We start from the raw sequence: 20,533 nt of genomic DNA, 5'->3' as shown, positions 1-20,533 counted from the left end.
GTTAAATTAATGTTTAATTGCAATAAGATCATTATATAGTGATGTATAACAATATATTTAATTTAAAAAATTTATTTGTAGATTTTTTTTTTCTAAACTGAATTTATTGTGAAAAAAATAGCATTTATTTAACTAGATAAACAATAAAAGAAGTAATATGTTATTATACATGTATAACATTAGGGATGATAATGTAAGATGAGTCATCCGAGCTGGTATGCAGACTTCCAAAAAAAAGTGTGATGTAGGTTAAATATTTTGGTCTACTAACTCACTTACACTCAATCCTAATAACTTGTAATCTACATGTAACAATGGATTGAACCACGATTCTTACAATACAATAATACCAACATAAACATACTGTGTTTCTTCTAATCAAATTGTTCATTCATATTTTTTTTTCGATCTATACAAAAATAACTCTCACGTAAAACTATTAAAAAGTAACTCATTCATTCTTTTTTTTTTCCTTATTTCTATTCAATTCAAAACTATTTTTATTTTCAACTGTTTTGTACTTAAAAATTAAAAACTATAAAATTCCAAACATTACTTATTTAAAAGAATAAATTTATAGAATTTATGATTTACATTAATTTAACTGAATAAATATGAAGTTATTAAATCTTTGCATTATAGTATTTTGCCACAAGAAAAAAAATTACATATGTGATTACCAAATATTATGCAAGACAAAGTACAAAAATTAAGTCTGAGACTAAAACAAAGTAATCAACCGCATTATCGTCCCTGTGTAATAATAACATATATAATCCAAATAAGTACTAAAATATGATATAATAGGAATGTTTTATCCATTAGAAAAGAACGGTTATTTGGGTCGTGGTTGATATGTAAATGAAACTTAAAATTTGCATCGTAGGATTTATGTGATCTCCTCCCTCAAGTTGGCTAATCGAGAGACGGTTACATAATTTTTACGCTCTCTTCTCCTCGATATACCAGCCCATCATGTGGCGTAACAAACGAAAATTAAGTAATTATTGTGAATCTCATCACTTGTTTGGTTTAGCATTCCAATGTTTAAATCATCTTTATACCCATTCCGTTTCTCCATGCATTGTACGAGTAAGCAAGACTGCTACAGTTTAGAGTTATGCTCCTTTTGTTTTCTGTGAAAAATGCTGGTAAGCCAAACAGACACTCCTAAACTTATTCACAAAGAAGATGAAAGATAATGGAGACTTTTTGGATCAAATGTATAAATGTTTATAAACAAATGTGGTATAGAAGAGGTGAAAAAATCTTCTTAATTATAGTATGTTGTTTAATAAATTATTAATAATGACAATCGATTAAACATCATGTTAAATAGAGAGTAAAAGAGGAGCCAGAATGTGAACTTGGTCCGGTAAACGGGGCCGCAGATCCATTAAAAAAAATCATGCAGAACAAGATATTGAATTTGTTGGTCTACAAAAGTCTGGTCCGTATAATTAGTAGTCTGTACGAGTCAGAGGCAGGATGAGACAGGCTGGCCGGTGGCCCATGAAAAAGAAAAAAAAAATTTGCACTTGTATGTTGTTGATTTTCTTGTATATATTAATTATTTTTTTCTGAACTTATGTAAACATTCCAAATTATTGTATAAATTAAAAAATATATATTTTTGAATATATTAAAATTTGAAAAAAATACATCAATACGATTATATATACAACAAAATAATAAATTATTAGTTTATCATTCAACTCTCCAAAACTTTTGTTTTATTTTTAAATTTGTTAAAGTTTCTTTATTTATTAAATATTAAATCATACAATATTAAAAAATAAAAATCGGACCACAAACCATAATCTATGCAGAACGAGCAAGATGTTTTGATCCACATTTGATCAAATACAGAATAGATCTACACGAGTTTACGAGTTGGACTGACCGAATTATTATCTCTGTGTGTATTATGAAGATGAGGGTTATTATCTTGATTAGTAAGAGTGATGATAAATAAAAGAGTTGTGAAAAAGTAATGCTGGGGATGAATAAACAGTGAGTAGCGACACATAAATCACCACCCCCACCGCATATGTCCCTGCCATTAACCCATTAACACTCTCTCTCCTCTGTCTTGTCTATGCTTGACAACTCCTCGTTTCTGCAATACAAAAAAAAATAAAACCACAAACACATAAGAAACTGTTTAGCACTCTCTCTGCAACTTCACACGCACAGACCAAAAAGAGAGAGAGGCGCAACCAAACAAACAGACAAAAAAGAAAACTTCAGACACAAAGAAAGAGAAACCCAACAACTTCAACATGTCAAACACAAATCCATAAAAACCCAGCCATGACCCAACACCATTGCCTCCTCACCCAACGCCGCAATGTCTCACTCACCGGACTCTCCCTCCGCCGCCGCTAACTTCCTCTGCCGCGAGCACGCCAGCGAGGTCACCTCCGATCACCACCCCCCGCCAACCCCTCCCTTCCCAGATGCAGATGACGCGCCCATCTGCGGCCTCCTCGACGCCGAAGTCAACCACATGCCGGAGAAGGACTACCTCCGCCGCTGTCGTGACCGCTCCATCGACTTCACCGCACGCCTCGACGCTGTCAACTGGATCTTAAAGGTACGTACGCAACGCATTTACTCTGACTCGAGCACGCACGCAGAAGCACTTTGGCTTAGATGCATGAACGAGTGATTTGTTTCTGGCAATGCAGGTCCACGCATTCTACCAGTTTTCTCCAGTGACGGCGTTTCTCTCCGTCAACTATTTGGACCGTTTCCTCTCTCTATGTTCTATTCCCGTAATGCACTTTTCTTCTCTCACTTTTTCTCCCGAAAATGTCATGCTTTTTAGGCGTAAAGTTAGACATTGTTATTTTTTATTATTTTATAATTTTTTATTTTAATTTACTTTCAATTTGTGGCAGCAATCGAGTGGGTGGCCGTTTCAGCTGCTATCAGTGGCATGCCTGTCTCTGGCAGCGAAAATGGAAGAGTCTCATGTCCCGTTCTTACTGGACCTGCAACTGTTTGAACCCAAATTCGTGTTTGCTCCCAAAACCATCCAGAGAATGGAGCTTTGGGTCATGTCCAATCTCAAATGGAGACTTCGCTCCGTCACACCCTACGATTATCTCAGCTATTTCATCACCAAGCTCCCTTCCTCCTCTTCTTCCGACTCCACCACTCACTGTTTCTCCCACGCCTCCAATCTCATCCTTAGCACCACCCGTGGTAACCTTCTGGTACTCCAAACGGCACGTCGTCGTTTTCAGAAATGTGTTCATCTCACATCGATGTTTTTGTTGTGCAGTGATTAACTTCTTGGAATTTGCGCCCTCCACAGTAGCAGCCGCCGCCGTGCTGTGCTCGGCTGGACGTGACATTGCTTCCGCCAACGGCCAATGGCCGCTGATTTTTCATGATAGAGTAAACCATGTAATGCTGCATTAAACTTAATTTTTATTCCTTTTGAAATATAAAATTCTATGTTCAGTGAAGTGCAGTTGAAGTAATTTAATTTGTATTTGTTTTAATTATTATTAGAATTAGAATAATTGGAAGGTTAAAGGAGCGTTGAAAGGTGTGTCTGTGTTACAGTGTTTGGTGATGATAAGTTGTTTTTTGCTGTTTGGGGGTTGTTTGTTTGTTTATTATTATTATTTAAGCAATGAATCTTTGTTCTTCGGGGACAGGAAATGGTGAGATGCTGTCACCAACTAATGGAGGAGTACGTGGTGGACACGTGTTACGCATCTAGTTCCACCATCAAAGAGAGAGTAGCCGAGCCGCCGCCGTCCAGTCCCGTCGGCGTGCTTGACGCTGCCACCTGTGGCAGCTGTGACACACCTTCCGAGAGGATTTTCTTCGGTTCAACAGATGAACAACAAGCCGAGCCGCCAAATAAACGGCTTCGCTCCTCTGCTCCAGATGCACAGTAGCGGTAGATAAGACCGGATGGAACCTCATTCCCGGCATAAAAATATTTAATTCAAATATTCATATATTATTATAATTAATTACAGGCACAATATAATATATAAATGTGTCCTTTTCCTGGGTATCTTTTGTGAGGGAGAAAGAGGTTAATTACTTTGTGGTCTTTTTGTTATATTTATGATGGTCCTATTTTATATATTTATATCTTGATCGTATAAAGACAGAAGGTCAAGATTTTGTTGCTCTAAAGGTAATTCTATCCATGAACTGTTTATTTAAATCTTGAATTTATGATTGCCACAGAATTTTGAAGTCCGAATGTATTATTGAATGATATTGTTTAGTAATAATAATTGGTTGGATCTGCATTGGAAAGTACTGCATGGGTCAGAGGAACTGCGGAGACCGAAATAATTCAGTTGTGCCGCTGAAAATGCTGCTTGTGAGTTATAATGTCTGGTGTAATTCTGGGGGCCTTGGGCTTGAAAAAGGACACAGTAGAAATGTGGGAAAAATGGAAGTGGCGTGCTTGGGCCTAACGGGCCAGCGGGGGTGAGCCACGTCTCCGAGAAGTGGGCCCATTTTTAGATGTTGAGTTGCGAGGGTTAGTGTTAGGATGGTGACGTGGGGATGAGGGGTTAATGCCACGTAATGGTTACGAAAAGAGAAGATTTGGAGGGAAAAGAGATAGATAGTGGAATTGTGATTTGACGAATGGGAAATACTAACATCACTCACATCACGTCGTAGTAATAGTTGTAGGACAATGGCCTGTTAGTCTAAGGGCTATAGTGGTAGAGGTAGAGGTAGGATTGTAGGTAGGGGAACAAAGAAGGAACCAAAAAGGTGGTGTTGAGAATAACGAGACCTTTGGACTTTGGACTTCGTTTATCCTCATAATAATTAAATACCCCAATACACACCCACGGGACGCTGAGAGACACTATTCCAGGTAAAGACAAAGATATTCGTTATAGTTGACCTCACTTTTTCTTTCTCATCATCCCTCTTCTTACTATTCTTTTTTAATCTTTCACGGTCATTAAATTTCTTCACTGTTAATGTTATGCCATAAATGCGATCTAAGAAAATGGGCTTTTTGTCATGTTTCTTTGTAGTAGTGTTTTGTAGGTATAAAAAAGGGGCGTGGTTATGTTATTTGAATCATGGTGATGATAATTGTTAAGAGATGATAGAAGAATAATAAGGAGTAGTTGAGGGGCTAGAAAAAAAAAAGTGTAGTAGTAGGGTGTCCTTGGGAATAATAGGAAGATAAAATGTGTGTGGTGGGGGAGTGAGAAGAGTAAATGAGATGCATTGGTAAGGGAAGTTGGTGAATTTGAATTTGACATCCCAGGCTGTAAATGGGACCCTTCCCATCAGCAAAATTTTCGGCACTGCAGTACGCGTGTGCACGCCACAATATCTTCTCTACTTTCCACCTAACACTTTTCAAACAACAAGGAACCTCTCATGCTTCATTTTTTATTCATCTTCAAATTATTAAATCTTTCTATATCCATTTCTTTCATTTTTTTAAATTGTATCGTCAAATTCGTATTTTACCCCCATTTTCATGCCATGCCAATTTTCTAAACATACAAACAATGCGGTGATGTTTAGTTACCAAAATAACTTCTTACGCACGACTGTATTCAATCATTCTTCCGTCAAAATTCAAACTCAAACACTAAATTGTAGGATCAAAGTATATTATTATTATTATTATATTGATTTTCTTTTTTGCTTTTATTCTAAGATAATTCTCTTAAGTTTGGCTCATGTAATTCGTTTAGCATTTTGTTTTTATTCTTTGTCTTGACATTTCATTAGTTATTTTAAAACGGACCGTCACTATAAGACTGAAAATGAAACATTTCAAACTTTTGGTATCGCCACACGTACTTGTTACATAAGTTTAAAAATGTAAGTACAATATAAAGAATATAAATTTCAAAGCACTTAATGAGAATTACTTTAGTAATGATAAAAAATTCAATTCATCAAAAAAATGTAACGTAATGAAAAACTAAAAGTAGTTAATATTAATCGTTTGTGTGAAAACCTAGAAAATAATAGTTTAGAATGAGTAAGTGTTTAAAATAATGGAACTTGATTATTATATTATTTAAAATCTTAAATATAAATAAAAATTTAATAAACGAGTTTTATTAGTTATAAATATTTTATCTCTCTAAGAATTGTTTCTAAAATTCTTTATGCCTTCTCTCTAAGTTTGTGACTCCTGTGATCATTTGTTCAACCATCAAAGATTGCTAGGAGATCCTTGCGACACACTCTACGTTTTTGTCCGATCAATTTCTCAAACAGAGTAAGTTGATTTTTTGCTCTTTTCTTTGATTTTGTCTAAATCTCCTTGCATGCAGATGATTCTAGACCGCATGTGCCTTATGAGTTGTCCTTATGTTTTCTTACTGATAAGTGGTTCTATTGATGCACTCTGATCATGTTCTTGCTGTTCTTTTTTTTTTACACACCTATTTAATAAAAATATTCTTTTTTTCTAATATATATATATATATAGAGAGATATTTATTTATTTATTTATCTCTTTTAGAAAATTCTTCATATATATTTTTTTTTACACACACATATTTAATTAAAATAATTTTACCTATATATATATATTATATTTGTTTTGTTTTGTTCTTATTGTTATTTTCAATAAGTAAAAATTACATCATGATAAAATAAGTAGGAAATTTCAATACCTGTACCAGTGGTTGGGCTAGTGTTACTTGCTGGGCGAGCATCAGCTAGTGGCTGGGCGAGTGATTCTAGCTGGACGAGTAAGTACGAAATTGAAACTTACATTCTTAAGTGATTTGAATGATATTTTTATAGTTATAGAAGCTTTTTAATTATTATGAATGATGACTATATGATATGACATTGTTTATATGATACTGAGTTGAGATTGGTTTATGCTAACCCAAGGAGGACTAGCAATGATTGTGGTAGTGTAAGGATTGATGTAGGGATTGTCTTGGCAATTATCTTGACGCTCTAATAACCATTCAAATTCTCAAGTAGAGAGGAATGGGTATTGGTGAGAGAAGCAGGAGGTCCTAGCCTAGGGTTTTTTGCTTAACCATAGGTGTTAACGGACTAACCTTGTATGTGGCAGAGTTTTACTCTGTAGCTGTCGCTCTGCAGAGCATGAGATGCCACTACAAGTGCACAATTGCCTGGATCCAACTTCAATGCATGATCTAGATTAATTGGATATTAGATTATTAAATTGTGTGAAACTAATTGATGATTTGTTCTCGTTGTATGTTATTAACTATAGAATTTGTGACACCCCGATTATTATACTAAATAATTATTATCTGATAAAAAGATATAGAATTAATTTTTTTTTATAAGATTATTCTTGAGAGAACATTAATAATAACATAATATCATATTCATATATATGGTTTACATCTTTGTAATTGTTCATGAAATATTACAAAAATATATATTTGTATAATATTAAGAGTCTTACATCAAAATAGAAGATTTATCTATATTTTTAATATCTCCTAAGATATTAATAGAAATTATCCATGAGTTAATCTTCAGAAGATCCACCAACAATATCCCGAATAACTCTCACTGAGCAGGTTCATCTTCTGTTCATGCAACAGGTACATATGAAAGAAAAATATGAGAGGAGTGAGGTCTTTATAAGCCTTAAATATCAATCTTAATAAACTCAACAAACAATACAGACACCGGGGGCCTAGATTTGGAGCTACAACCACAAAACTTGATCTTGTTTTACCAGACATATGGATCCATATTCCACTTCTGATGATCCAATATGAACATCAAAAGTTACTTTGGGAAGTGATTAGGTAGTTGAGTATTTCTCATAAAATATTGGTACAATCATAATTATTTCTTTCTCGAGAATATTAGTCATTCATCGGCTCACAAAAGAGATATATACTCACTACCTAACTTTGGCGATGCCGAGCAGGTATCAGATAGTCCCAAGTTTGGCCTATGAATATCCTAGTCCAATGCGCTATTCTGAACTATCCAGATATTCACCTACTTGGTAAAACTTCCTTAGACCCCACCATGGTCCATGCCTTTCATCCCGCAGTGTACCAAACTGTGACTTCCCAAATACAAACACTTTGACACTGGTTTAATCTCAACTTATTGAAACCAACTTAACTCTCACTCAACTGACATACTCTTGGATATTTTCAAGGGTCATAAAATGTGATGACTATCAAATCATGTCATTTGTATAAACTATACACAAAAAACATAAAATAAAATAAAATGTACATGTAATTTTCTTATATTCAAGCTCACTGAATAAAATAATATTTACTTTCACTTCACATTTTTTTTAATCATAAAATAATGATAAAATAAGAATCAAAGCAAGAACTTTAAATAAATAATTAGATAAGGATTATAACATTATAAATAAATAAAATAACAAAAATATAAATTAAACGGGACCAGTGCGTAACTGGAGATATATTAATTGAAATAAATAAATGGGACCAGTGCATAACTGGAGATAAAATAAAATAAATAAATAGGATCAGTGCGTATTTGGAGATAAATAAAATAAAATAAATAAATATGATCAGTGCGTAACTGGAGATAAATAAAATAAAATAAATAAATAGGACTAGTACATAACTGGAGGTAAATAAAATAAAATAAATAAATAGGACCAGTGCGTAACTGAAGATAAATAAAATAAAATAAATAAATAGGATCAGTGCGTAACTGGAAATAAATAAAATAAAATAAATAAATAGGACCAGTGCATAACTGGAGGTAAATAAAATAAAATAAATAAATAGGACCAGTGCGTAACTGGAGATAAATGAAATAAAATGAGTAAATAGGACCAGTGCGTAACTGGAGATAAATAAAATAAAATAAATAAATAGGACTAGTACATAACTGGAGGTAAATAAAATAAAATAAATAAATAGGACCAGTGCGTAACTGAAGATAAATAAAATAAAATAAATAAATAGGATCAGTGCGTAACTGGAAATAAATAAAATAAAATAAATAAATAGGACCAGTGCATAACTGGAGGTAAATAAAATAAAATAAATAAATAGGACCAGTGTGTAACTGGAGATAAATGAAATAAAATGAGTAAATAGGACCAGTGCGTAACTGGAGATAAATAAAATAAAATAAATAAATAAATAGGATCAGTGCGTAACAAAGATTAAATAAAATAAATAAACAGGATCAATACATATTTGGAGATTAAATAAAATAAATAAATAAACAGAATCAGTGTATAATTGGAGATGAAATAAAATAAATATAAGAGGATAATAAATGAAAATAAGTTAAATGAAAGTAAATAGAATAATATATGAGTCAAAATAAATAAAAGATTAATATAAAACCCATGAGCTTATCAAGATTAATATATAAAAGCTTAACCTCACTCCACCTTACCTTATTGATTGAAGAACACACTAATAATAATATTTGAAGAGGACTAAAATCTCTTTGAATCTTTATTCTAAACTTTTTTTTTCTCTATTTTTTCTTTCCCTCTCTTCTTTCTCTTTCTCTTTCTCTTTCTCTCTCTTCTTTCTTTCTTTCTCTTTCTCTTTTCTTTCTCTCTCCTTTCTTTCTTTCTCACTTTTTCTCACTTCTCCCGTAACCTTCATTATTCCATATATATATATATAAATAAACTAAGCTAAGCATATGCTATACACATCATTACTAACATTAATGAAGAGATCATGTTTATCTCTTCATCTTATCCTTTGTTTTTTTTTTCTTATCTTTTCTTCTTTTCTTCTTATCTTCTTATCCCTTCTTCTCCTTTTACTTTTTTTTTTATATATATTTTTATCTCTTTTAGAAAATTCATATATATTTTTTTCTACACACACCTATTTAATTAAATATTTTTACCTAGTATTTATATATATATATATATATATATATATATATATGTATATATTATTATTTTTGTTGTTTTTTTTTATATATTTTTAATGTTTAAACTACATTTAGATAAAATATGAAACATTAGTAAAAATATAAGATTTTCTAATTGCTTTATTTAAAATAAATAATACAGTTTATTAAAAAAAAGGGATGTTACAGAATTGATTTAAGTTCTCTTTTTTAAATCATTAGCTTATCATTCTTTTGTCTTTTTTGTTTTTTGTGTCTGTTATTTCTTGTCATGATCACCTGATCGGTATGAGCAGTTGAAGATCTTGCAGCTAGCCCCGTACAGGGAAAGAGGAGGAAATGCTGTACAGTAGAGTTTCTATGGAAATTCTACTGTTTTTGGTTTAGACTTGTATTTTCTCTTTTAAAAACTCTAGTACAAGTTGTGTATATAAATTGTATAGCAGTTTATCTGGTTTTTGTGGGACGACTGTAACATACTGTTTATATTTTGAGTTTTTTGGGTTCTATGCTTTGAACTATCAGATATGCAATGTTTTGTTTAATGGTTTGGACTATTAAATAAGATGTTACAGTTTGCGTCAATATAATATAACTAGTACTATCACTATATATTATTATTTACATAAATAATATATATTTATTTCTAAGTAAATATTATATATATATATATATATATATATATATATATATATATATTTCATTCAGTATTATAGTATTATATCATTATTCATTCTCATATATAATTGTAAAATGGATTATTTAAAATAAAACATTGATTACATATATCACACATGTAAATAAATATATATATATATATATATATATATATATATATATATATATATATATATATGTATGAATAAATTAAATTTGAGACTAGTCATAAACTCAATGAACCAAAATAGTTGTAATGACCAAAGGTGACTAAAGGCTTTATAGGATTATCGGGTCTTGTAAGAACAATATGTACCAAAATCAAGTAAGATGTAATAATCATTTCGACAAATTTTGTCCAATTTAATTTGACTGACATAGAAATTTGGTTGGATACTAATATCATAATAGTGTAAGAATGTCAGTAAAATCATCTCATTATAATTAGAAATAAACGTGTTTAAATCGTGTTTGAGCCTAGATTAATTATTGATTAGTACTAGAATCATCAACCAGCCCTATAAATACAAGTAATTGTAATAACCAAAAGTGACCAAATATCCTATCGGGTCTTGTAATAAATAAATAAATATATATATATATATATATATATATATATATATATATATATATATATATATATATATATATATATATATATATCATACATAAATATTACAGTTCACACACAATCCATATATTTCATTGAATCATTGTTTAAAATATTAAAAAAATATCCTTCAACAACATTATCATCAAGGTGTCAAAATTCTTAATGACATTATAAATGTATATGATAACAATTATAAGACATGTTCGGAAAAATACATTTGTATTAAAAATATTCCTCTAAAAAATTAAAATTAATCGTCAAACTATAATACTTTATATACCTAATTTTAACCAAATAAGTAAATTGTTTTTACTTCTCATCATGTAATGAATTAATTTACGTGATCATATAATTAGTAGAGTTAAAATGTCTCCTTTATTTAATGAGTTAGTAAGCTTAATATCATCAGAAAGGATCAACCATACAAATTACAATGAGTTAATAAACTTATATCCCTGCAAATCATGGTGATACAACAATACAAATGTGTCTATGAACTTCCCTTTTTGACAATTTATATTTATATACATTTTCGATATAAATAGTAAAATAAAAGCGAGGTGATTGAGTGTAAGAGTAGTGGCATTTAATTTTGAGATGTTTTTGGTTGGTCTAACATTAATTTTGTAAATCTGAATGGTGGAAGAAGGAAGAGGGGTGGATTGTGGAGAATGGGGCCATAAACAGTGCACAGTGTTCAGAGTTGTGTAGTAAGAAGCAGCACAGAGTTTCAAAAATGTGAGGACCTCACCATGAGACAAAGAAGCATTAAGAACCTTACCCACTCACTCTCTTCATCTTCATACATATCAACCTCATATCACCAAAATATGAATCGCCCCATTTATTGAAACCACCCAATACAAGAAACTACTCAAATACTACTCCAATCCAAACATAATTCTAAACTTAAACCATTTCAAACAGAACAAGAACATTAATTTGAGTTTTTATGCTTAATTTATTAGTATGTGGTAACTTAAAAAGCGGGTCCTAGATTTTGGATAAGTATTGTAAGGTGGGTGACCTGTGAGTAGGTTAGGGTCAGAGTTAGCAGAGACAGTGGTTGAGAGGATGGGAATAGTACCTACTATTTTAATGAATGGAAGAATAGGGTTTAGATGGTTCCTTTGACCAAACATTCAGTTCAGCCAGCTGGAGATTTATTTAGGTCATAAGCACTTAACACTTCTGAGAGTATCACTACATGTGAAAAATGGGGTGAGAGGAAACAAGCACAAACAAAGTACACAGGGTAATTTGGTAAGACAGAGATGAGGTGAAAATGCACAAATTTAGATGGCTTGCAAAAAAAAAAAAAAAAAAAAAAAAAACTAGTGAGAATTTGGTTTAAGTCAACTTAATAAAAATATAAAAATAATATATCCGTGCAAATCTTTAATTTTGTGGTGAGACCGAATTGTGATAATTTTTTTTAAATTTGTCTCTTCTTTTATTTGCATATCTTTTAAAATGAAAAAAAATCGTTTATCTTTGTTTTCTTTGTATTCTTTCAATTTTAGACTCGCTAGTTTTTATTTAGTCCACTGATCTACCTAGTAGTTTTTAATTGTGTCATTTTATATAACTTTTCAAACTGTTTTACTTTCAATACAATAATAGAAAAAAATAATGAATTTATCATACATGCATTTAAATTATTAGAGTTGTCAAAATGGATAATCCAGCCCGACCCGGCTCGACCCGTACAGATTGATGATTTAGTGAGTCAATCCAATCCAATTCAGTCTGAATCTGTGATAAATCGGATAGGCTCACGTGTTCCAATCCATTTTTACAACTCTATAAATTATTCACCATATTCTATCAATATTGGGATAAAAACACAAGAATGCTTTCATAAAAACAAATAAAATGCGAATCGAAAGTCCAATACTTTTGTTTACCATATTTTACATAATTATAAAAACTATATTTTTCCCCTAGTGGGCTGGTTATGCTACCTTTGTCCAAGACAAAATTGGACGGGCTAAAACAGTTATGGCGTTAAAAAATCTCAACCCATTCCACTTAAGAAAACGAGTAAAACAAAAATAAAATAAAATAAAACATAAAATCATTTGACCATCCATGATTTCCATCATATACTTTGATTTTCTTTTCAATTTGTTTTATCTCACCTTTTATAATGTTTATTATGATTTTCATTTACCACCGAACGGAATTATATTTCATGGTCAAACAATGTAAAATGAAACTACTTCAATAACAATAATTAAATGTTAAAAATAGTAATAAGAAAATGTTAAATACATTTTTGATATGAGATTTAAAAAAATAAATGGATATAACTCTTATCTAATTACCTTTTTTTTAGGTTTACATCTTTGCTCAAGCGCAAATATTAGTATGGAACATCATTTAACAAAATAAAAAATTAATATTATTAGATTAAAAGATTATATCCATCTATTTTTTACAAGTTTGAGAAACAAAGTGTATAGGGAGGTCGAGAACATCTCAATCCATTGGTGCACAAAGAAGCTAAGTAATTGGTGTATAGGAAGGTCTGTGACATCTCGGACCATTGGAGCTGAGTACATCTTGATCCAGTTAAGGGCATGTGTATCTGGATCCAATTTAGGGATAGGCTACATACAGACGTACATCCCTAATACTATTGGTTCAGACATACATATGTACAACTCAGTACATATGGCCTCAAACATACAAGCATACATTACAATTGTAATATGGGACTCTAAGAGTACATTCAACAATATTGGGAGCATAAGGGAAGGTAATAGGACAGTCATGAAATTTTTTGATATTTACGAAGAAAATAAAATCGGTTACCGAGATAATTAAATTATAATTAGAATAAAGTAATGTAAAAAGAGTTTAAGGGTTAAATAATTGTTTATTTTATATTCAATAACGTCTTGTTTACTTTTTTTTTAATTCTAAAATTTCATATTAAATAAACTTTAAATAGAAATTCTAAGAATAAAAATTTAAACATTAAAAGATTCTGTAAGTAGAAAAATATATAAATAAAATAAGAATGTACTTTTTCACATCGTTGAAGATATAAAAATATCATTTATTAAATAAAATACACATCTATTTAAAAATATTTTTTTATTAAAAATACGAATAAAATAAGTATATTTTTAACATTTTTAATGAACGTGTGTTATGTAGTATAATATCATAATATGTAGATATATTTTTTATAAATAATAATTTAATTATTATGTTATTTTATTTGTTTTCATCGTTTTGAATCGTAAAATAATACGGAATACTTAATAAATTAATTTTTAAAATTGTAAAATGTATTTGTTCTTAATAATATATGACCATTTTTTTAAAGGGGTGATTATGATTTTAGACGTTTAATAAGATGCTTATAAACAACGTAGGACGTGGTCCGGTGATCATGACCTGTTCCACTTGTTACATCGTACGAGATTTAGTCCGTTGTACGAACGAGCGTATGTGTGTGAGAGAGAGTTAATTAACCGTACAAAGAATTGACGTGTAAGCATTGGGATAATGCAGTAATTAATAAACACACCACAAAATATAAAACAGTTTTAATTATTAATTGTCATCACACTATAATTATATTCTGATAATATAATTAGTCTGGTCCAAATATTACCCGATTCAATATATATATATATATATATATATAATATATATATATATATAATATTGTACGTTCAAATATTACATTTTGGTTAATTTTATATCAAAATAAATTTATTTATTTAACAGTTAAATAATAATTTCACGTTATTATGATTCTTTATATAAAATTTATTAAAATAAGTAATACAAAAATTAAATAAACTGCATTTGAAAAATATGCATCACACATCTTTTATTTATTATGGGTTTCTTCTTTATTTAGATGGCATTTATGTTTACTTTGTTTGCTATATATTATTCTTTAGTGTATTTTTTAAGTAATTACAAAGACATTGTAACATTATGTGAGTTTAATAGTATTTTTTATTTTATACTCATAGTAATGATTTAACTTTTTCTATTTAGTTTCTATTTGATTTTGTTTATATATTTTAAGTGTGATTTTTTCGGTAGATCAACGTTAAAGATTGTTTAGATATGATGAGTTAATATAATAACTCATCCATTTTAAGCATTTAAAGATTGTTTTTTATATGTAATTAAATTATTTTTTTTAAATATCTGCAAATATTCATAAATACTTTTCGAGTTTTGAAAAACTTGTAGATATATTTTAAATGGATATCTAACTAATAATGTGATGAATAATAAGTGAAGTTCTTGTCGTGGGTCAGGCAGTAGATAAACATTATTCGTACTTGACCCAATTCATTATCATCCCAAAAAAATAACGAAAAAATCTTAATGATTTTTAAAATATAAAAATAATATTAAATTAAAAAAATTAAATTATTACTATAGAATGAAGAAATAAAAAAAAAACTATTAAACTTTAAATTTATCAAATAATATGACAACATATTTAAGAGTAATAATCTTTTTTTAATAAAAGCATTACTACAAATCAATTGTAGAATATATTTTTTCGTGCAGGATTACACTATAATGTGGGGAAAATGACAAAACATATCGCTTGTTGGGGATTTATCCATATCAACCAAATTGGTAACAAAAAGACATATTTAATGTAGTAAATTAATGCAATTTATCTTCTTAAAAAAAATTAAATTTACAAAGTAGTGTTTTTACATGAATAAATATTTAAATACAAAACTACAGGCATTGTAAGTTTATTTTTCAAAAGTGAGAAAATTATAGAAATGTAAACTTTTTTCAACAACAAATTTAGAAATTCACTTTCTAGTTTGTTTAAAACTAAGCTTGAAACATAGAAAAAGTTACTAAATCGTTTTGCACACTACAACACATATAAAAATGTGTCTTTCTTTCTCAGTTATATATATATGATATAGAAAATAATTTTCTAAACATCTCTTTTAAAAATGATTTAAAAGTACTATTCTTTAAAATTGCTTGATTCTAAATTCACTCATAGAACCTTGAAATCAATTAAAATATATATATATATATATATATATATATATATATATATATATTTATTTATTTATTTATTTTTGCAATGCAATGAATGACAATTTAAATCTTAGTGTTGATATTTAGACTATAGAAGTTTTCTTTACATTTTTTTCTCTCGTCCATAAAACAAAGATTCGTATTATAATGATATGTAGTTGGGAGTGAAGATTGTATCTTAGATCTGGACAATAAAAAAAATTAAGAAAAAATTAAAGTGAAGCAAGTATTTAATTTATTTATTGTTTAAAATAATATATATCCGAAATGGATGGTATTAATTTTTAAAGCGGGAGATGCAGCATTGAGCAGCTGTCATTAGGCCCCAGTGTAGGTATATAGTAGCCACAAACACATTCTAGATAGCCCACATTTTATAATGTTAATTTTAGGTTTTTCTGATCGATTTATCATTTACTTCACTCACACCTTAGGTTTATTTTTGACAGAAGAAAAACACAGTGTAGCTTTCATTATTACCAATTACCAGCTAATGGAAGTTGACACTTTGGAAGGGGACTAGGTCAAAATATTAATCTTGAAAAGCCTCGTATAATAAATTGCAAAGTAATCGCACATATTAGCTGGGTTTGAACTGTGTTGCAGTAAAAAATAAAAGCAACATTATTTTCACACGTGTTTCGATATATATAAGTCACGAATTGTTTTGAAATCAAGATCAAAATAAATTTAAATATTATTTTTTTCTTCGATCTCTTAGACGTTTTTTAGAAATAAAATCGTGACGAAACTCAAAAACGCTTCGAAACAGATATCTCGAAAACGTGATAATTATTTCTAACAATAGTTACGGATTAGAATCGGAACATTAAGTGATTCAAGGGATATTTTGTACATTATCTTTTCTCTTTATTTTATGTTTCAATTTGCATCACCATTATTACCATAAAGAATTGTGTACACTCTCTCATTGTCCTAAAATTTTAATCATATATATTGCATTTGCATAATAATAATAATAATAATAATAATAATAATAATAATAATAGTAGGGTTTTGGATTCGTAACATATTACATGCATTAATTATTGTGGTATGCATTTGCATTATTTACGCCTTCTTTTAGGTTCCTCTAGTTGCTTCCTATAGACCACCAACTCCTCCACGGAAAAGAAAGTAAAAAATAAAAAACCTTACCAATACTAGGAAGCTTCGTTAATTCTATTTTCCATGTTGGAACAGACAATTTCGAATTTATTGATTAATATTATTTTCAACCAAACATTGACCATTTGGTTATTCTATGAAATTTTAATATTAGTGACGGGTGGCTCAACTTTGATGGCTCTCTATTATTCAGTCCATTTTTGTGTACATCAAAATTAAATAATCAAACTTAAAATCCAAGCATATCATGGTTGAGCGCCAGATCAACATTCCATTTCATCTTATCCTAATTCATAGTAAACATAACTTAATGCATTCATATATATATATATATATATATATATATATATATATATATATATATATATATATATGTATATATATATATATATATATATTTGTCGAGTAATCATATTATTATTACATATTACTTATTTACTTTCAATAATTAATTTCTATTAATTATCTTAAAAGACATTATTTTCACTGATGATTTATTTTATCTATAAATTTAATATTATAACATAAAAAAGTCACATACTACTTATGAACAGAATCTGTTAATAATAATAAAAATTTATCGATAAAACATTTATATTATCGACGTTTTATTCATAAAATGATTGTTAGTAAATTTTATTAACAAATGAATACATTAGTCAATAATTATCAATGATCACGAATCCATTAATAAACATCTGTGATAGAACTTTCAAAATATCTTTCAATATTTTGAAATTAAATCATGACAAAACTTTCAATTTTAAAACAATTAAATATAATAATTGTTTTCAAATGTAAATTCAAAACAATGATATATTATTTTAGATTTCTTTTCTTAAGTTTTTGCACGAGGTTTTATAAGATTTGTAATTTTTGTTATCAGTTTTAAGAAATGATTTCATTATTGTAAGATAATGTTTTTACTTTTAATATTAAAAGATTTATACAATATATTAAATTTTAAATATCAGAACAGTATCATTTCAATATATTCTGAATTTTTTTTTTTACTAAACTTATATCTTAAATTAAAGATTCAGCTATATTGAATTATATTAACGCAACTATGTTCTTTAGGGCTAAAACTAAAACTAAAAATAATTATAATTAAATAATATTAATTTATTTATTCTCAATAATTAAATAATACAGATTAGGCTACTTCTGTACCTTTTCTCTGGTTATTTAAATTGTGTCGTAGTCGTGTAGTAGTACCTAGCTAGTACTTCTATTATTTGACCATCATCACGTGCCTACCTTTTAAGTACGTAAGTTTAAGAATCATTATGGACACTTTGAATTTATATTCATTTTTTTTAGGAAGGGACGAATGGATATACATTTGGGATAATTTAAGAAAAAAAAATTCTTTATTAAATTGAATCGAATTACATATAAATTATAAAATAAAACTGAAAATTATATAAAAAACCTATAAAGCATAACACGTAGATAAGTAGATAAGTTAATTTCAATTTATAGTTTTTTTTTGTCTTTTCTTTTTAAATATGTTGAGAAGTTTTCTCAAAAAATATATTTACACACGTGTTGTTGATTGACTATTTGACACCCATATTTTTTAATTTACTATTTTTATAAATGTAATCATTTTACATTATAATTAACAGTTTTTTAATTAATTAATTAATTATCTGAAAACCTTTAGATAAATAAGTTTGATCCTCTTCTGATTTTACTTTTACTCAAACTTTTATTTTTTATTTAAATATTTTAAAGAAAGTGAGAAAATTAAGTATTATGTAAAAATAAAATTCATAAATTTATCTTAAAATTTTAGATTAAAAATAATATTAATATGAGAATTCATATTTTATTGATTTTGTATCTATAAATGAGTTTTCTTTTTAAACATTTCATTAAATTGGTACGATACGTAAACTAAACTGAATTGATATTTAAATTAAAAATATATTTTAACAATTCAAAATCATATATATATATATATATGAATTTATTTATAAAATTGTGTTAAGTTGGTGAAATTTATTTAGGATTTTATGATTTTTGAATTATTAAACCACGTCTTACAACACATTTATCTAAGTAGAAAAAAAAATGCAGGTGGGATTTAGATGAATGTGCATGTACACGTGCAGACATGTGTTTGAATAGTACGTAACATTGAAAGTTTGGATAAACGGTGACGGATTTGGATGTTTTAAATAAAAAAAGATACATTATATATAAAAAGTTTGAAGCAATTTCAAAAGGCTAAAGAAGATAAATCGAAGAACTTCACGATTTATTAAAACTATATAAAGAATATGATAATGAATTTTGAAATAGTTATGACTTGAAGCTTGTCCTTTTGAATGCACACGTGGCCACATGCTTATGTAAATCCTGGCAGTGGAAAGTTTTGGAAAGGAGAAATAAAGGATCGTGAATGTGATTGCATGTGGATGTATAAAATCCTAGTCAACTGCACTATGCCCCAAAACATTTTCACACTCTCTCATTGATGCACTTATGCATATCACTTTAGCACTCCTATTAATTAACTTCTACTCATCTCTTTTATATTTTCAAAATATGATATATTTTATTTTAACGAAGGAAAATATATTATAAATTTCATTTTTTAATTTTTATCTTTTACTTCTTAACGTGAACTATTAATTAACGTGTTATTAATTTTTTATTTGAAAAATTAATAATTATACTAAATCATGTTAAAGAGTAAATAATAAAATTAAAAAATTAGAATCATATTATTATTTTACTTAAATGAAAAAGTTGTATAATCTATTTCTATGACTGCAATTAGGGAGATCAACAGATCGGGTAGGGTACGAGTAGTAGCTTCGTATTCTACCCGTTGGATAAATATCCACTCCGTACCCATATCCATATTCGTCAGATATATGTTATGTGGGTACTCATATAATTTTTTAATGGGTATCCGTGGGTATTTAAAAAAAATAAAAATAAAAATTTAATAACATATTTTATCGTAAATTCAAATTAAATACAATACATAACATTCATAATTTTCAAACAAAATCTAAATAAATAATTTAATTAGTGTTTAATGACAGCTTACAAAAAATGATTTTTTTAAAAAACTAATTGATAAAAAAATCTCATTCAAAATCAATATATTAATACTTTAATCATGTTATTTTTTATTTTTTTTAATTTAAATTAGAGTATAACGAAAATAAATATTCACGAGTACGAATATTATGATACTCGTACCGTCGT

At 28.4% G+C, this 20,533-nt stretch overlaps 1 protein-coding gene across 1 annotated transcript; it reads left to right on the top strand.

The window, feature by feature from the left end:
- Positions 1–1,930: 1,930 nt before the first annotated feature.
- Positions 1,931–4,197, top strand: LOC114190811 (cyclin-D4-1-like). The gene is made up of 5 exons (XM_028079856.1): positions 1,931–2,596; positions 2,691–2,777; positions 2,904–3,210; positions 3,290–3,414; positions 3,672–4,197. Exons 1-5 carry the CDS (start codon positions 2,351–2,353, stop codon positions 3,915–3,917), a joined length of 1,011 nt encoding a protein of 336 aa, XP_027935657.1. The 5' UTR covers positions 1,931–2,350; the 3' UTR covers positions 3,918–4,197.
- The last annotated feature ends 16,336 nt before the right edge of the window (positions 4,198–20,533 follow it).

The sequence above is a fragment of the Vigna unguiculata genome, chromosome 7 (assembly GCF_004118075.2).
Source record: "Vigna unguiculata cultivar IT97K-499-35 chromosome 7, ASM411807v1, whole genome shotgun sequence".
Taxonomy (NCBI): Eukaryota; Viridiplantae; Streptophyta; class Magnoliopsida; order Fabales; family Fabaceae; genus Vigna; species Vigna unguiculata.
The sequence above is the reverse complement of the archived record's forward strand: the minus strand, read 5'-3'. Positions and strand labels throughout refer to the sequence as shown.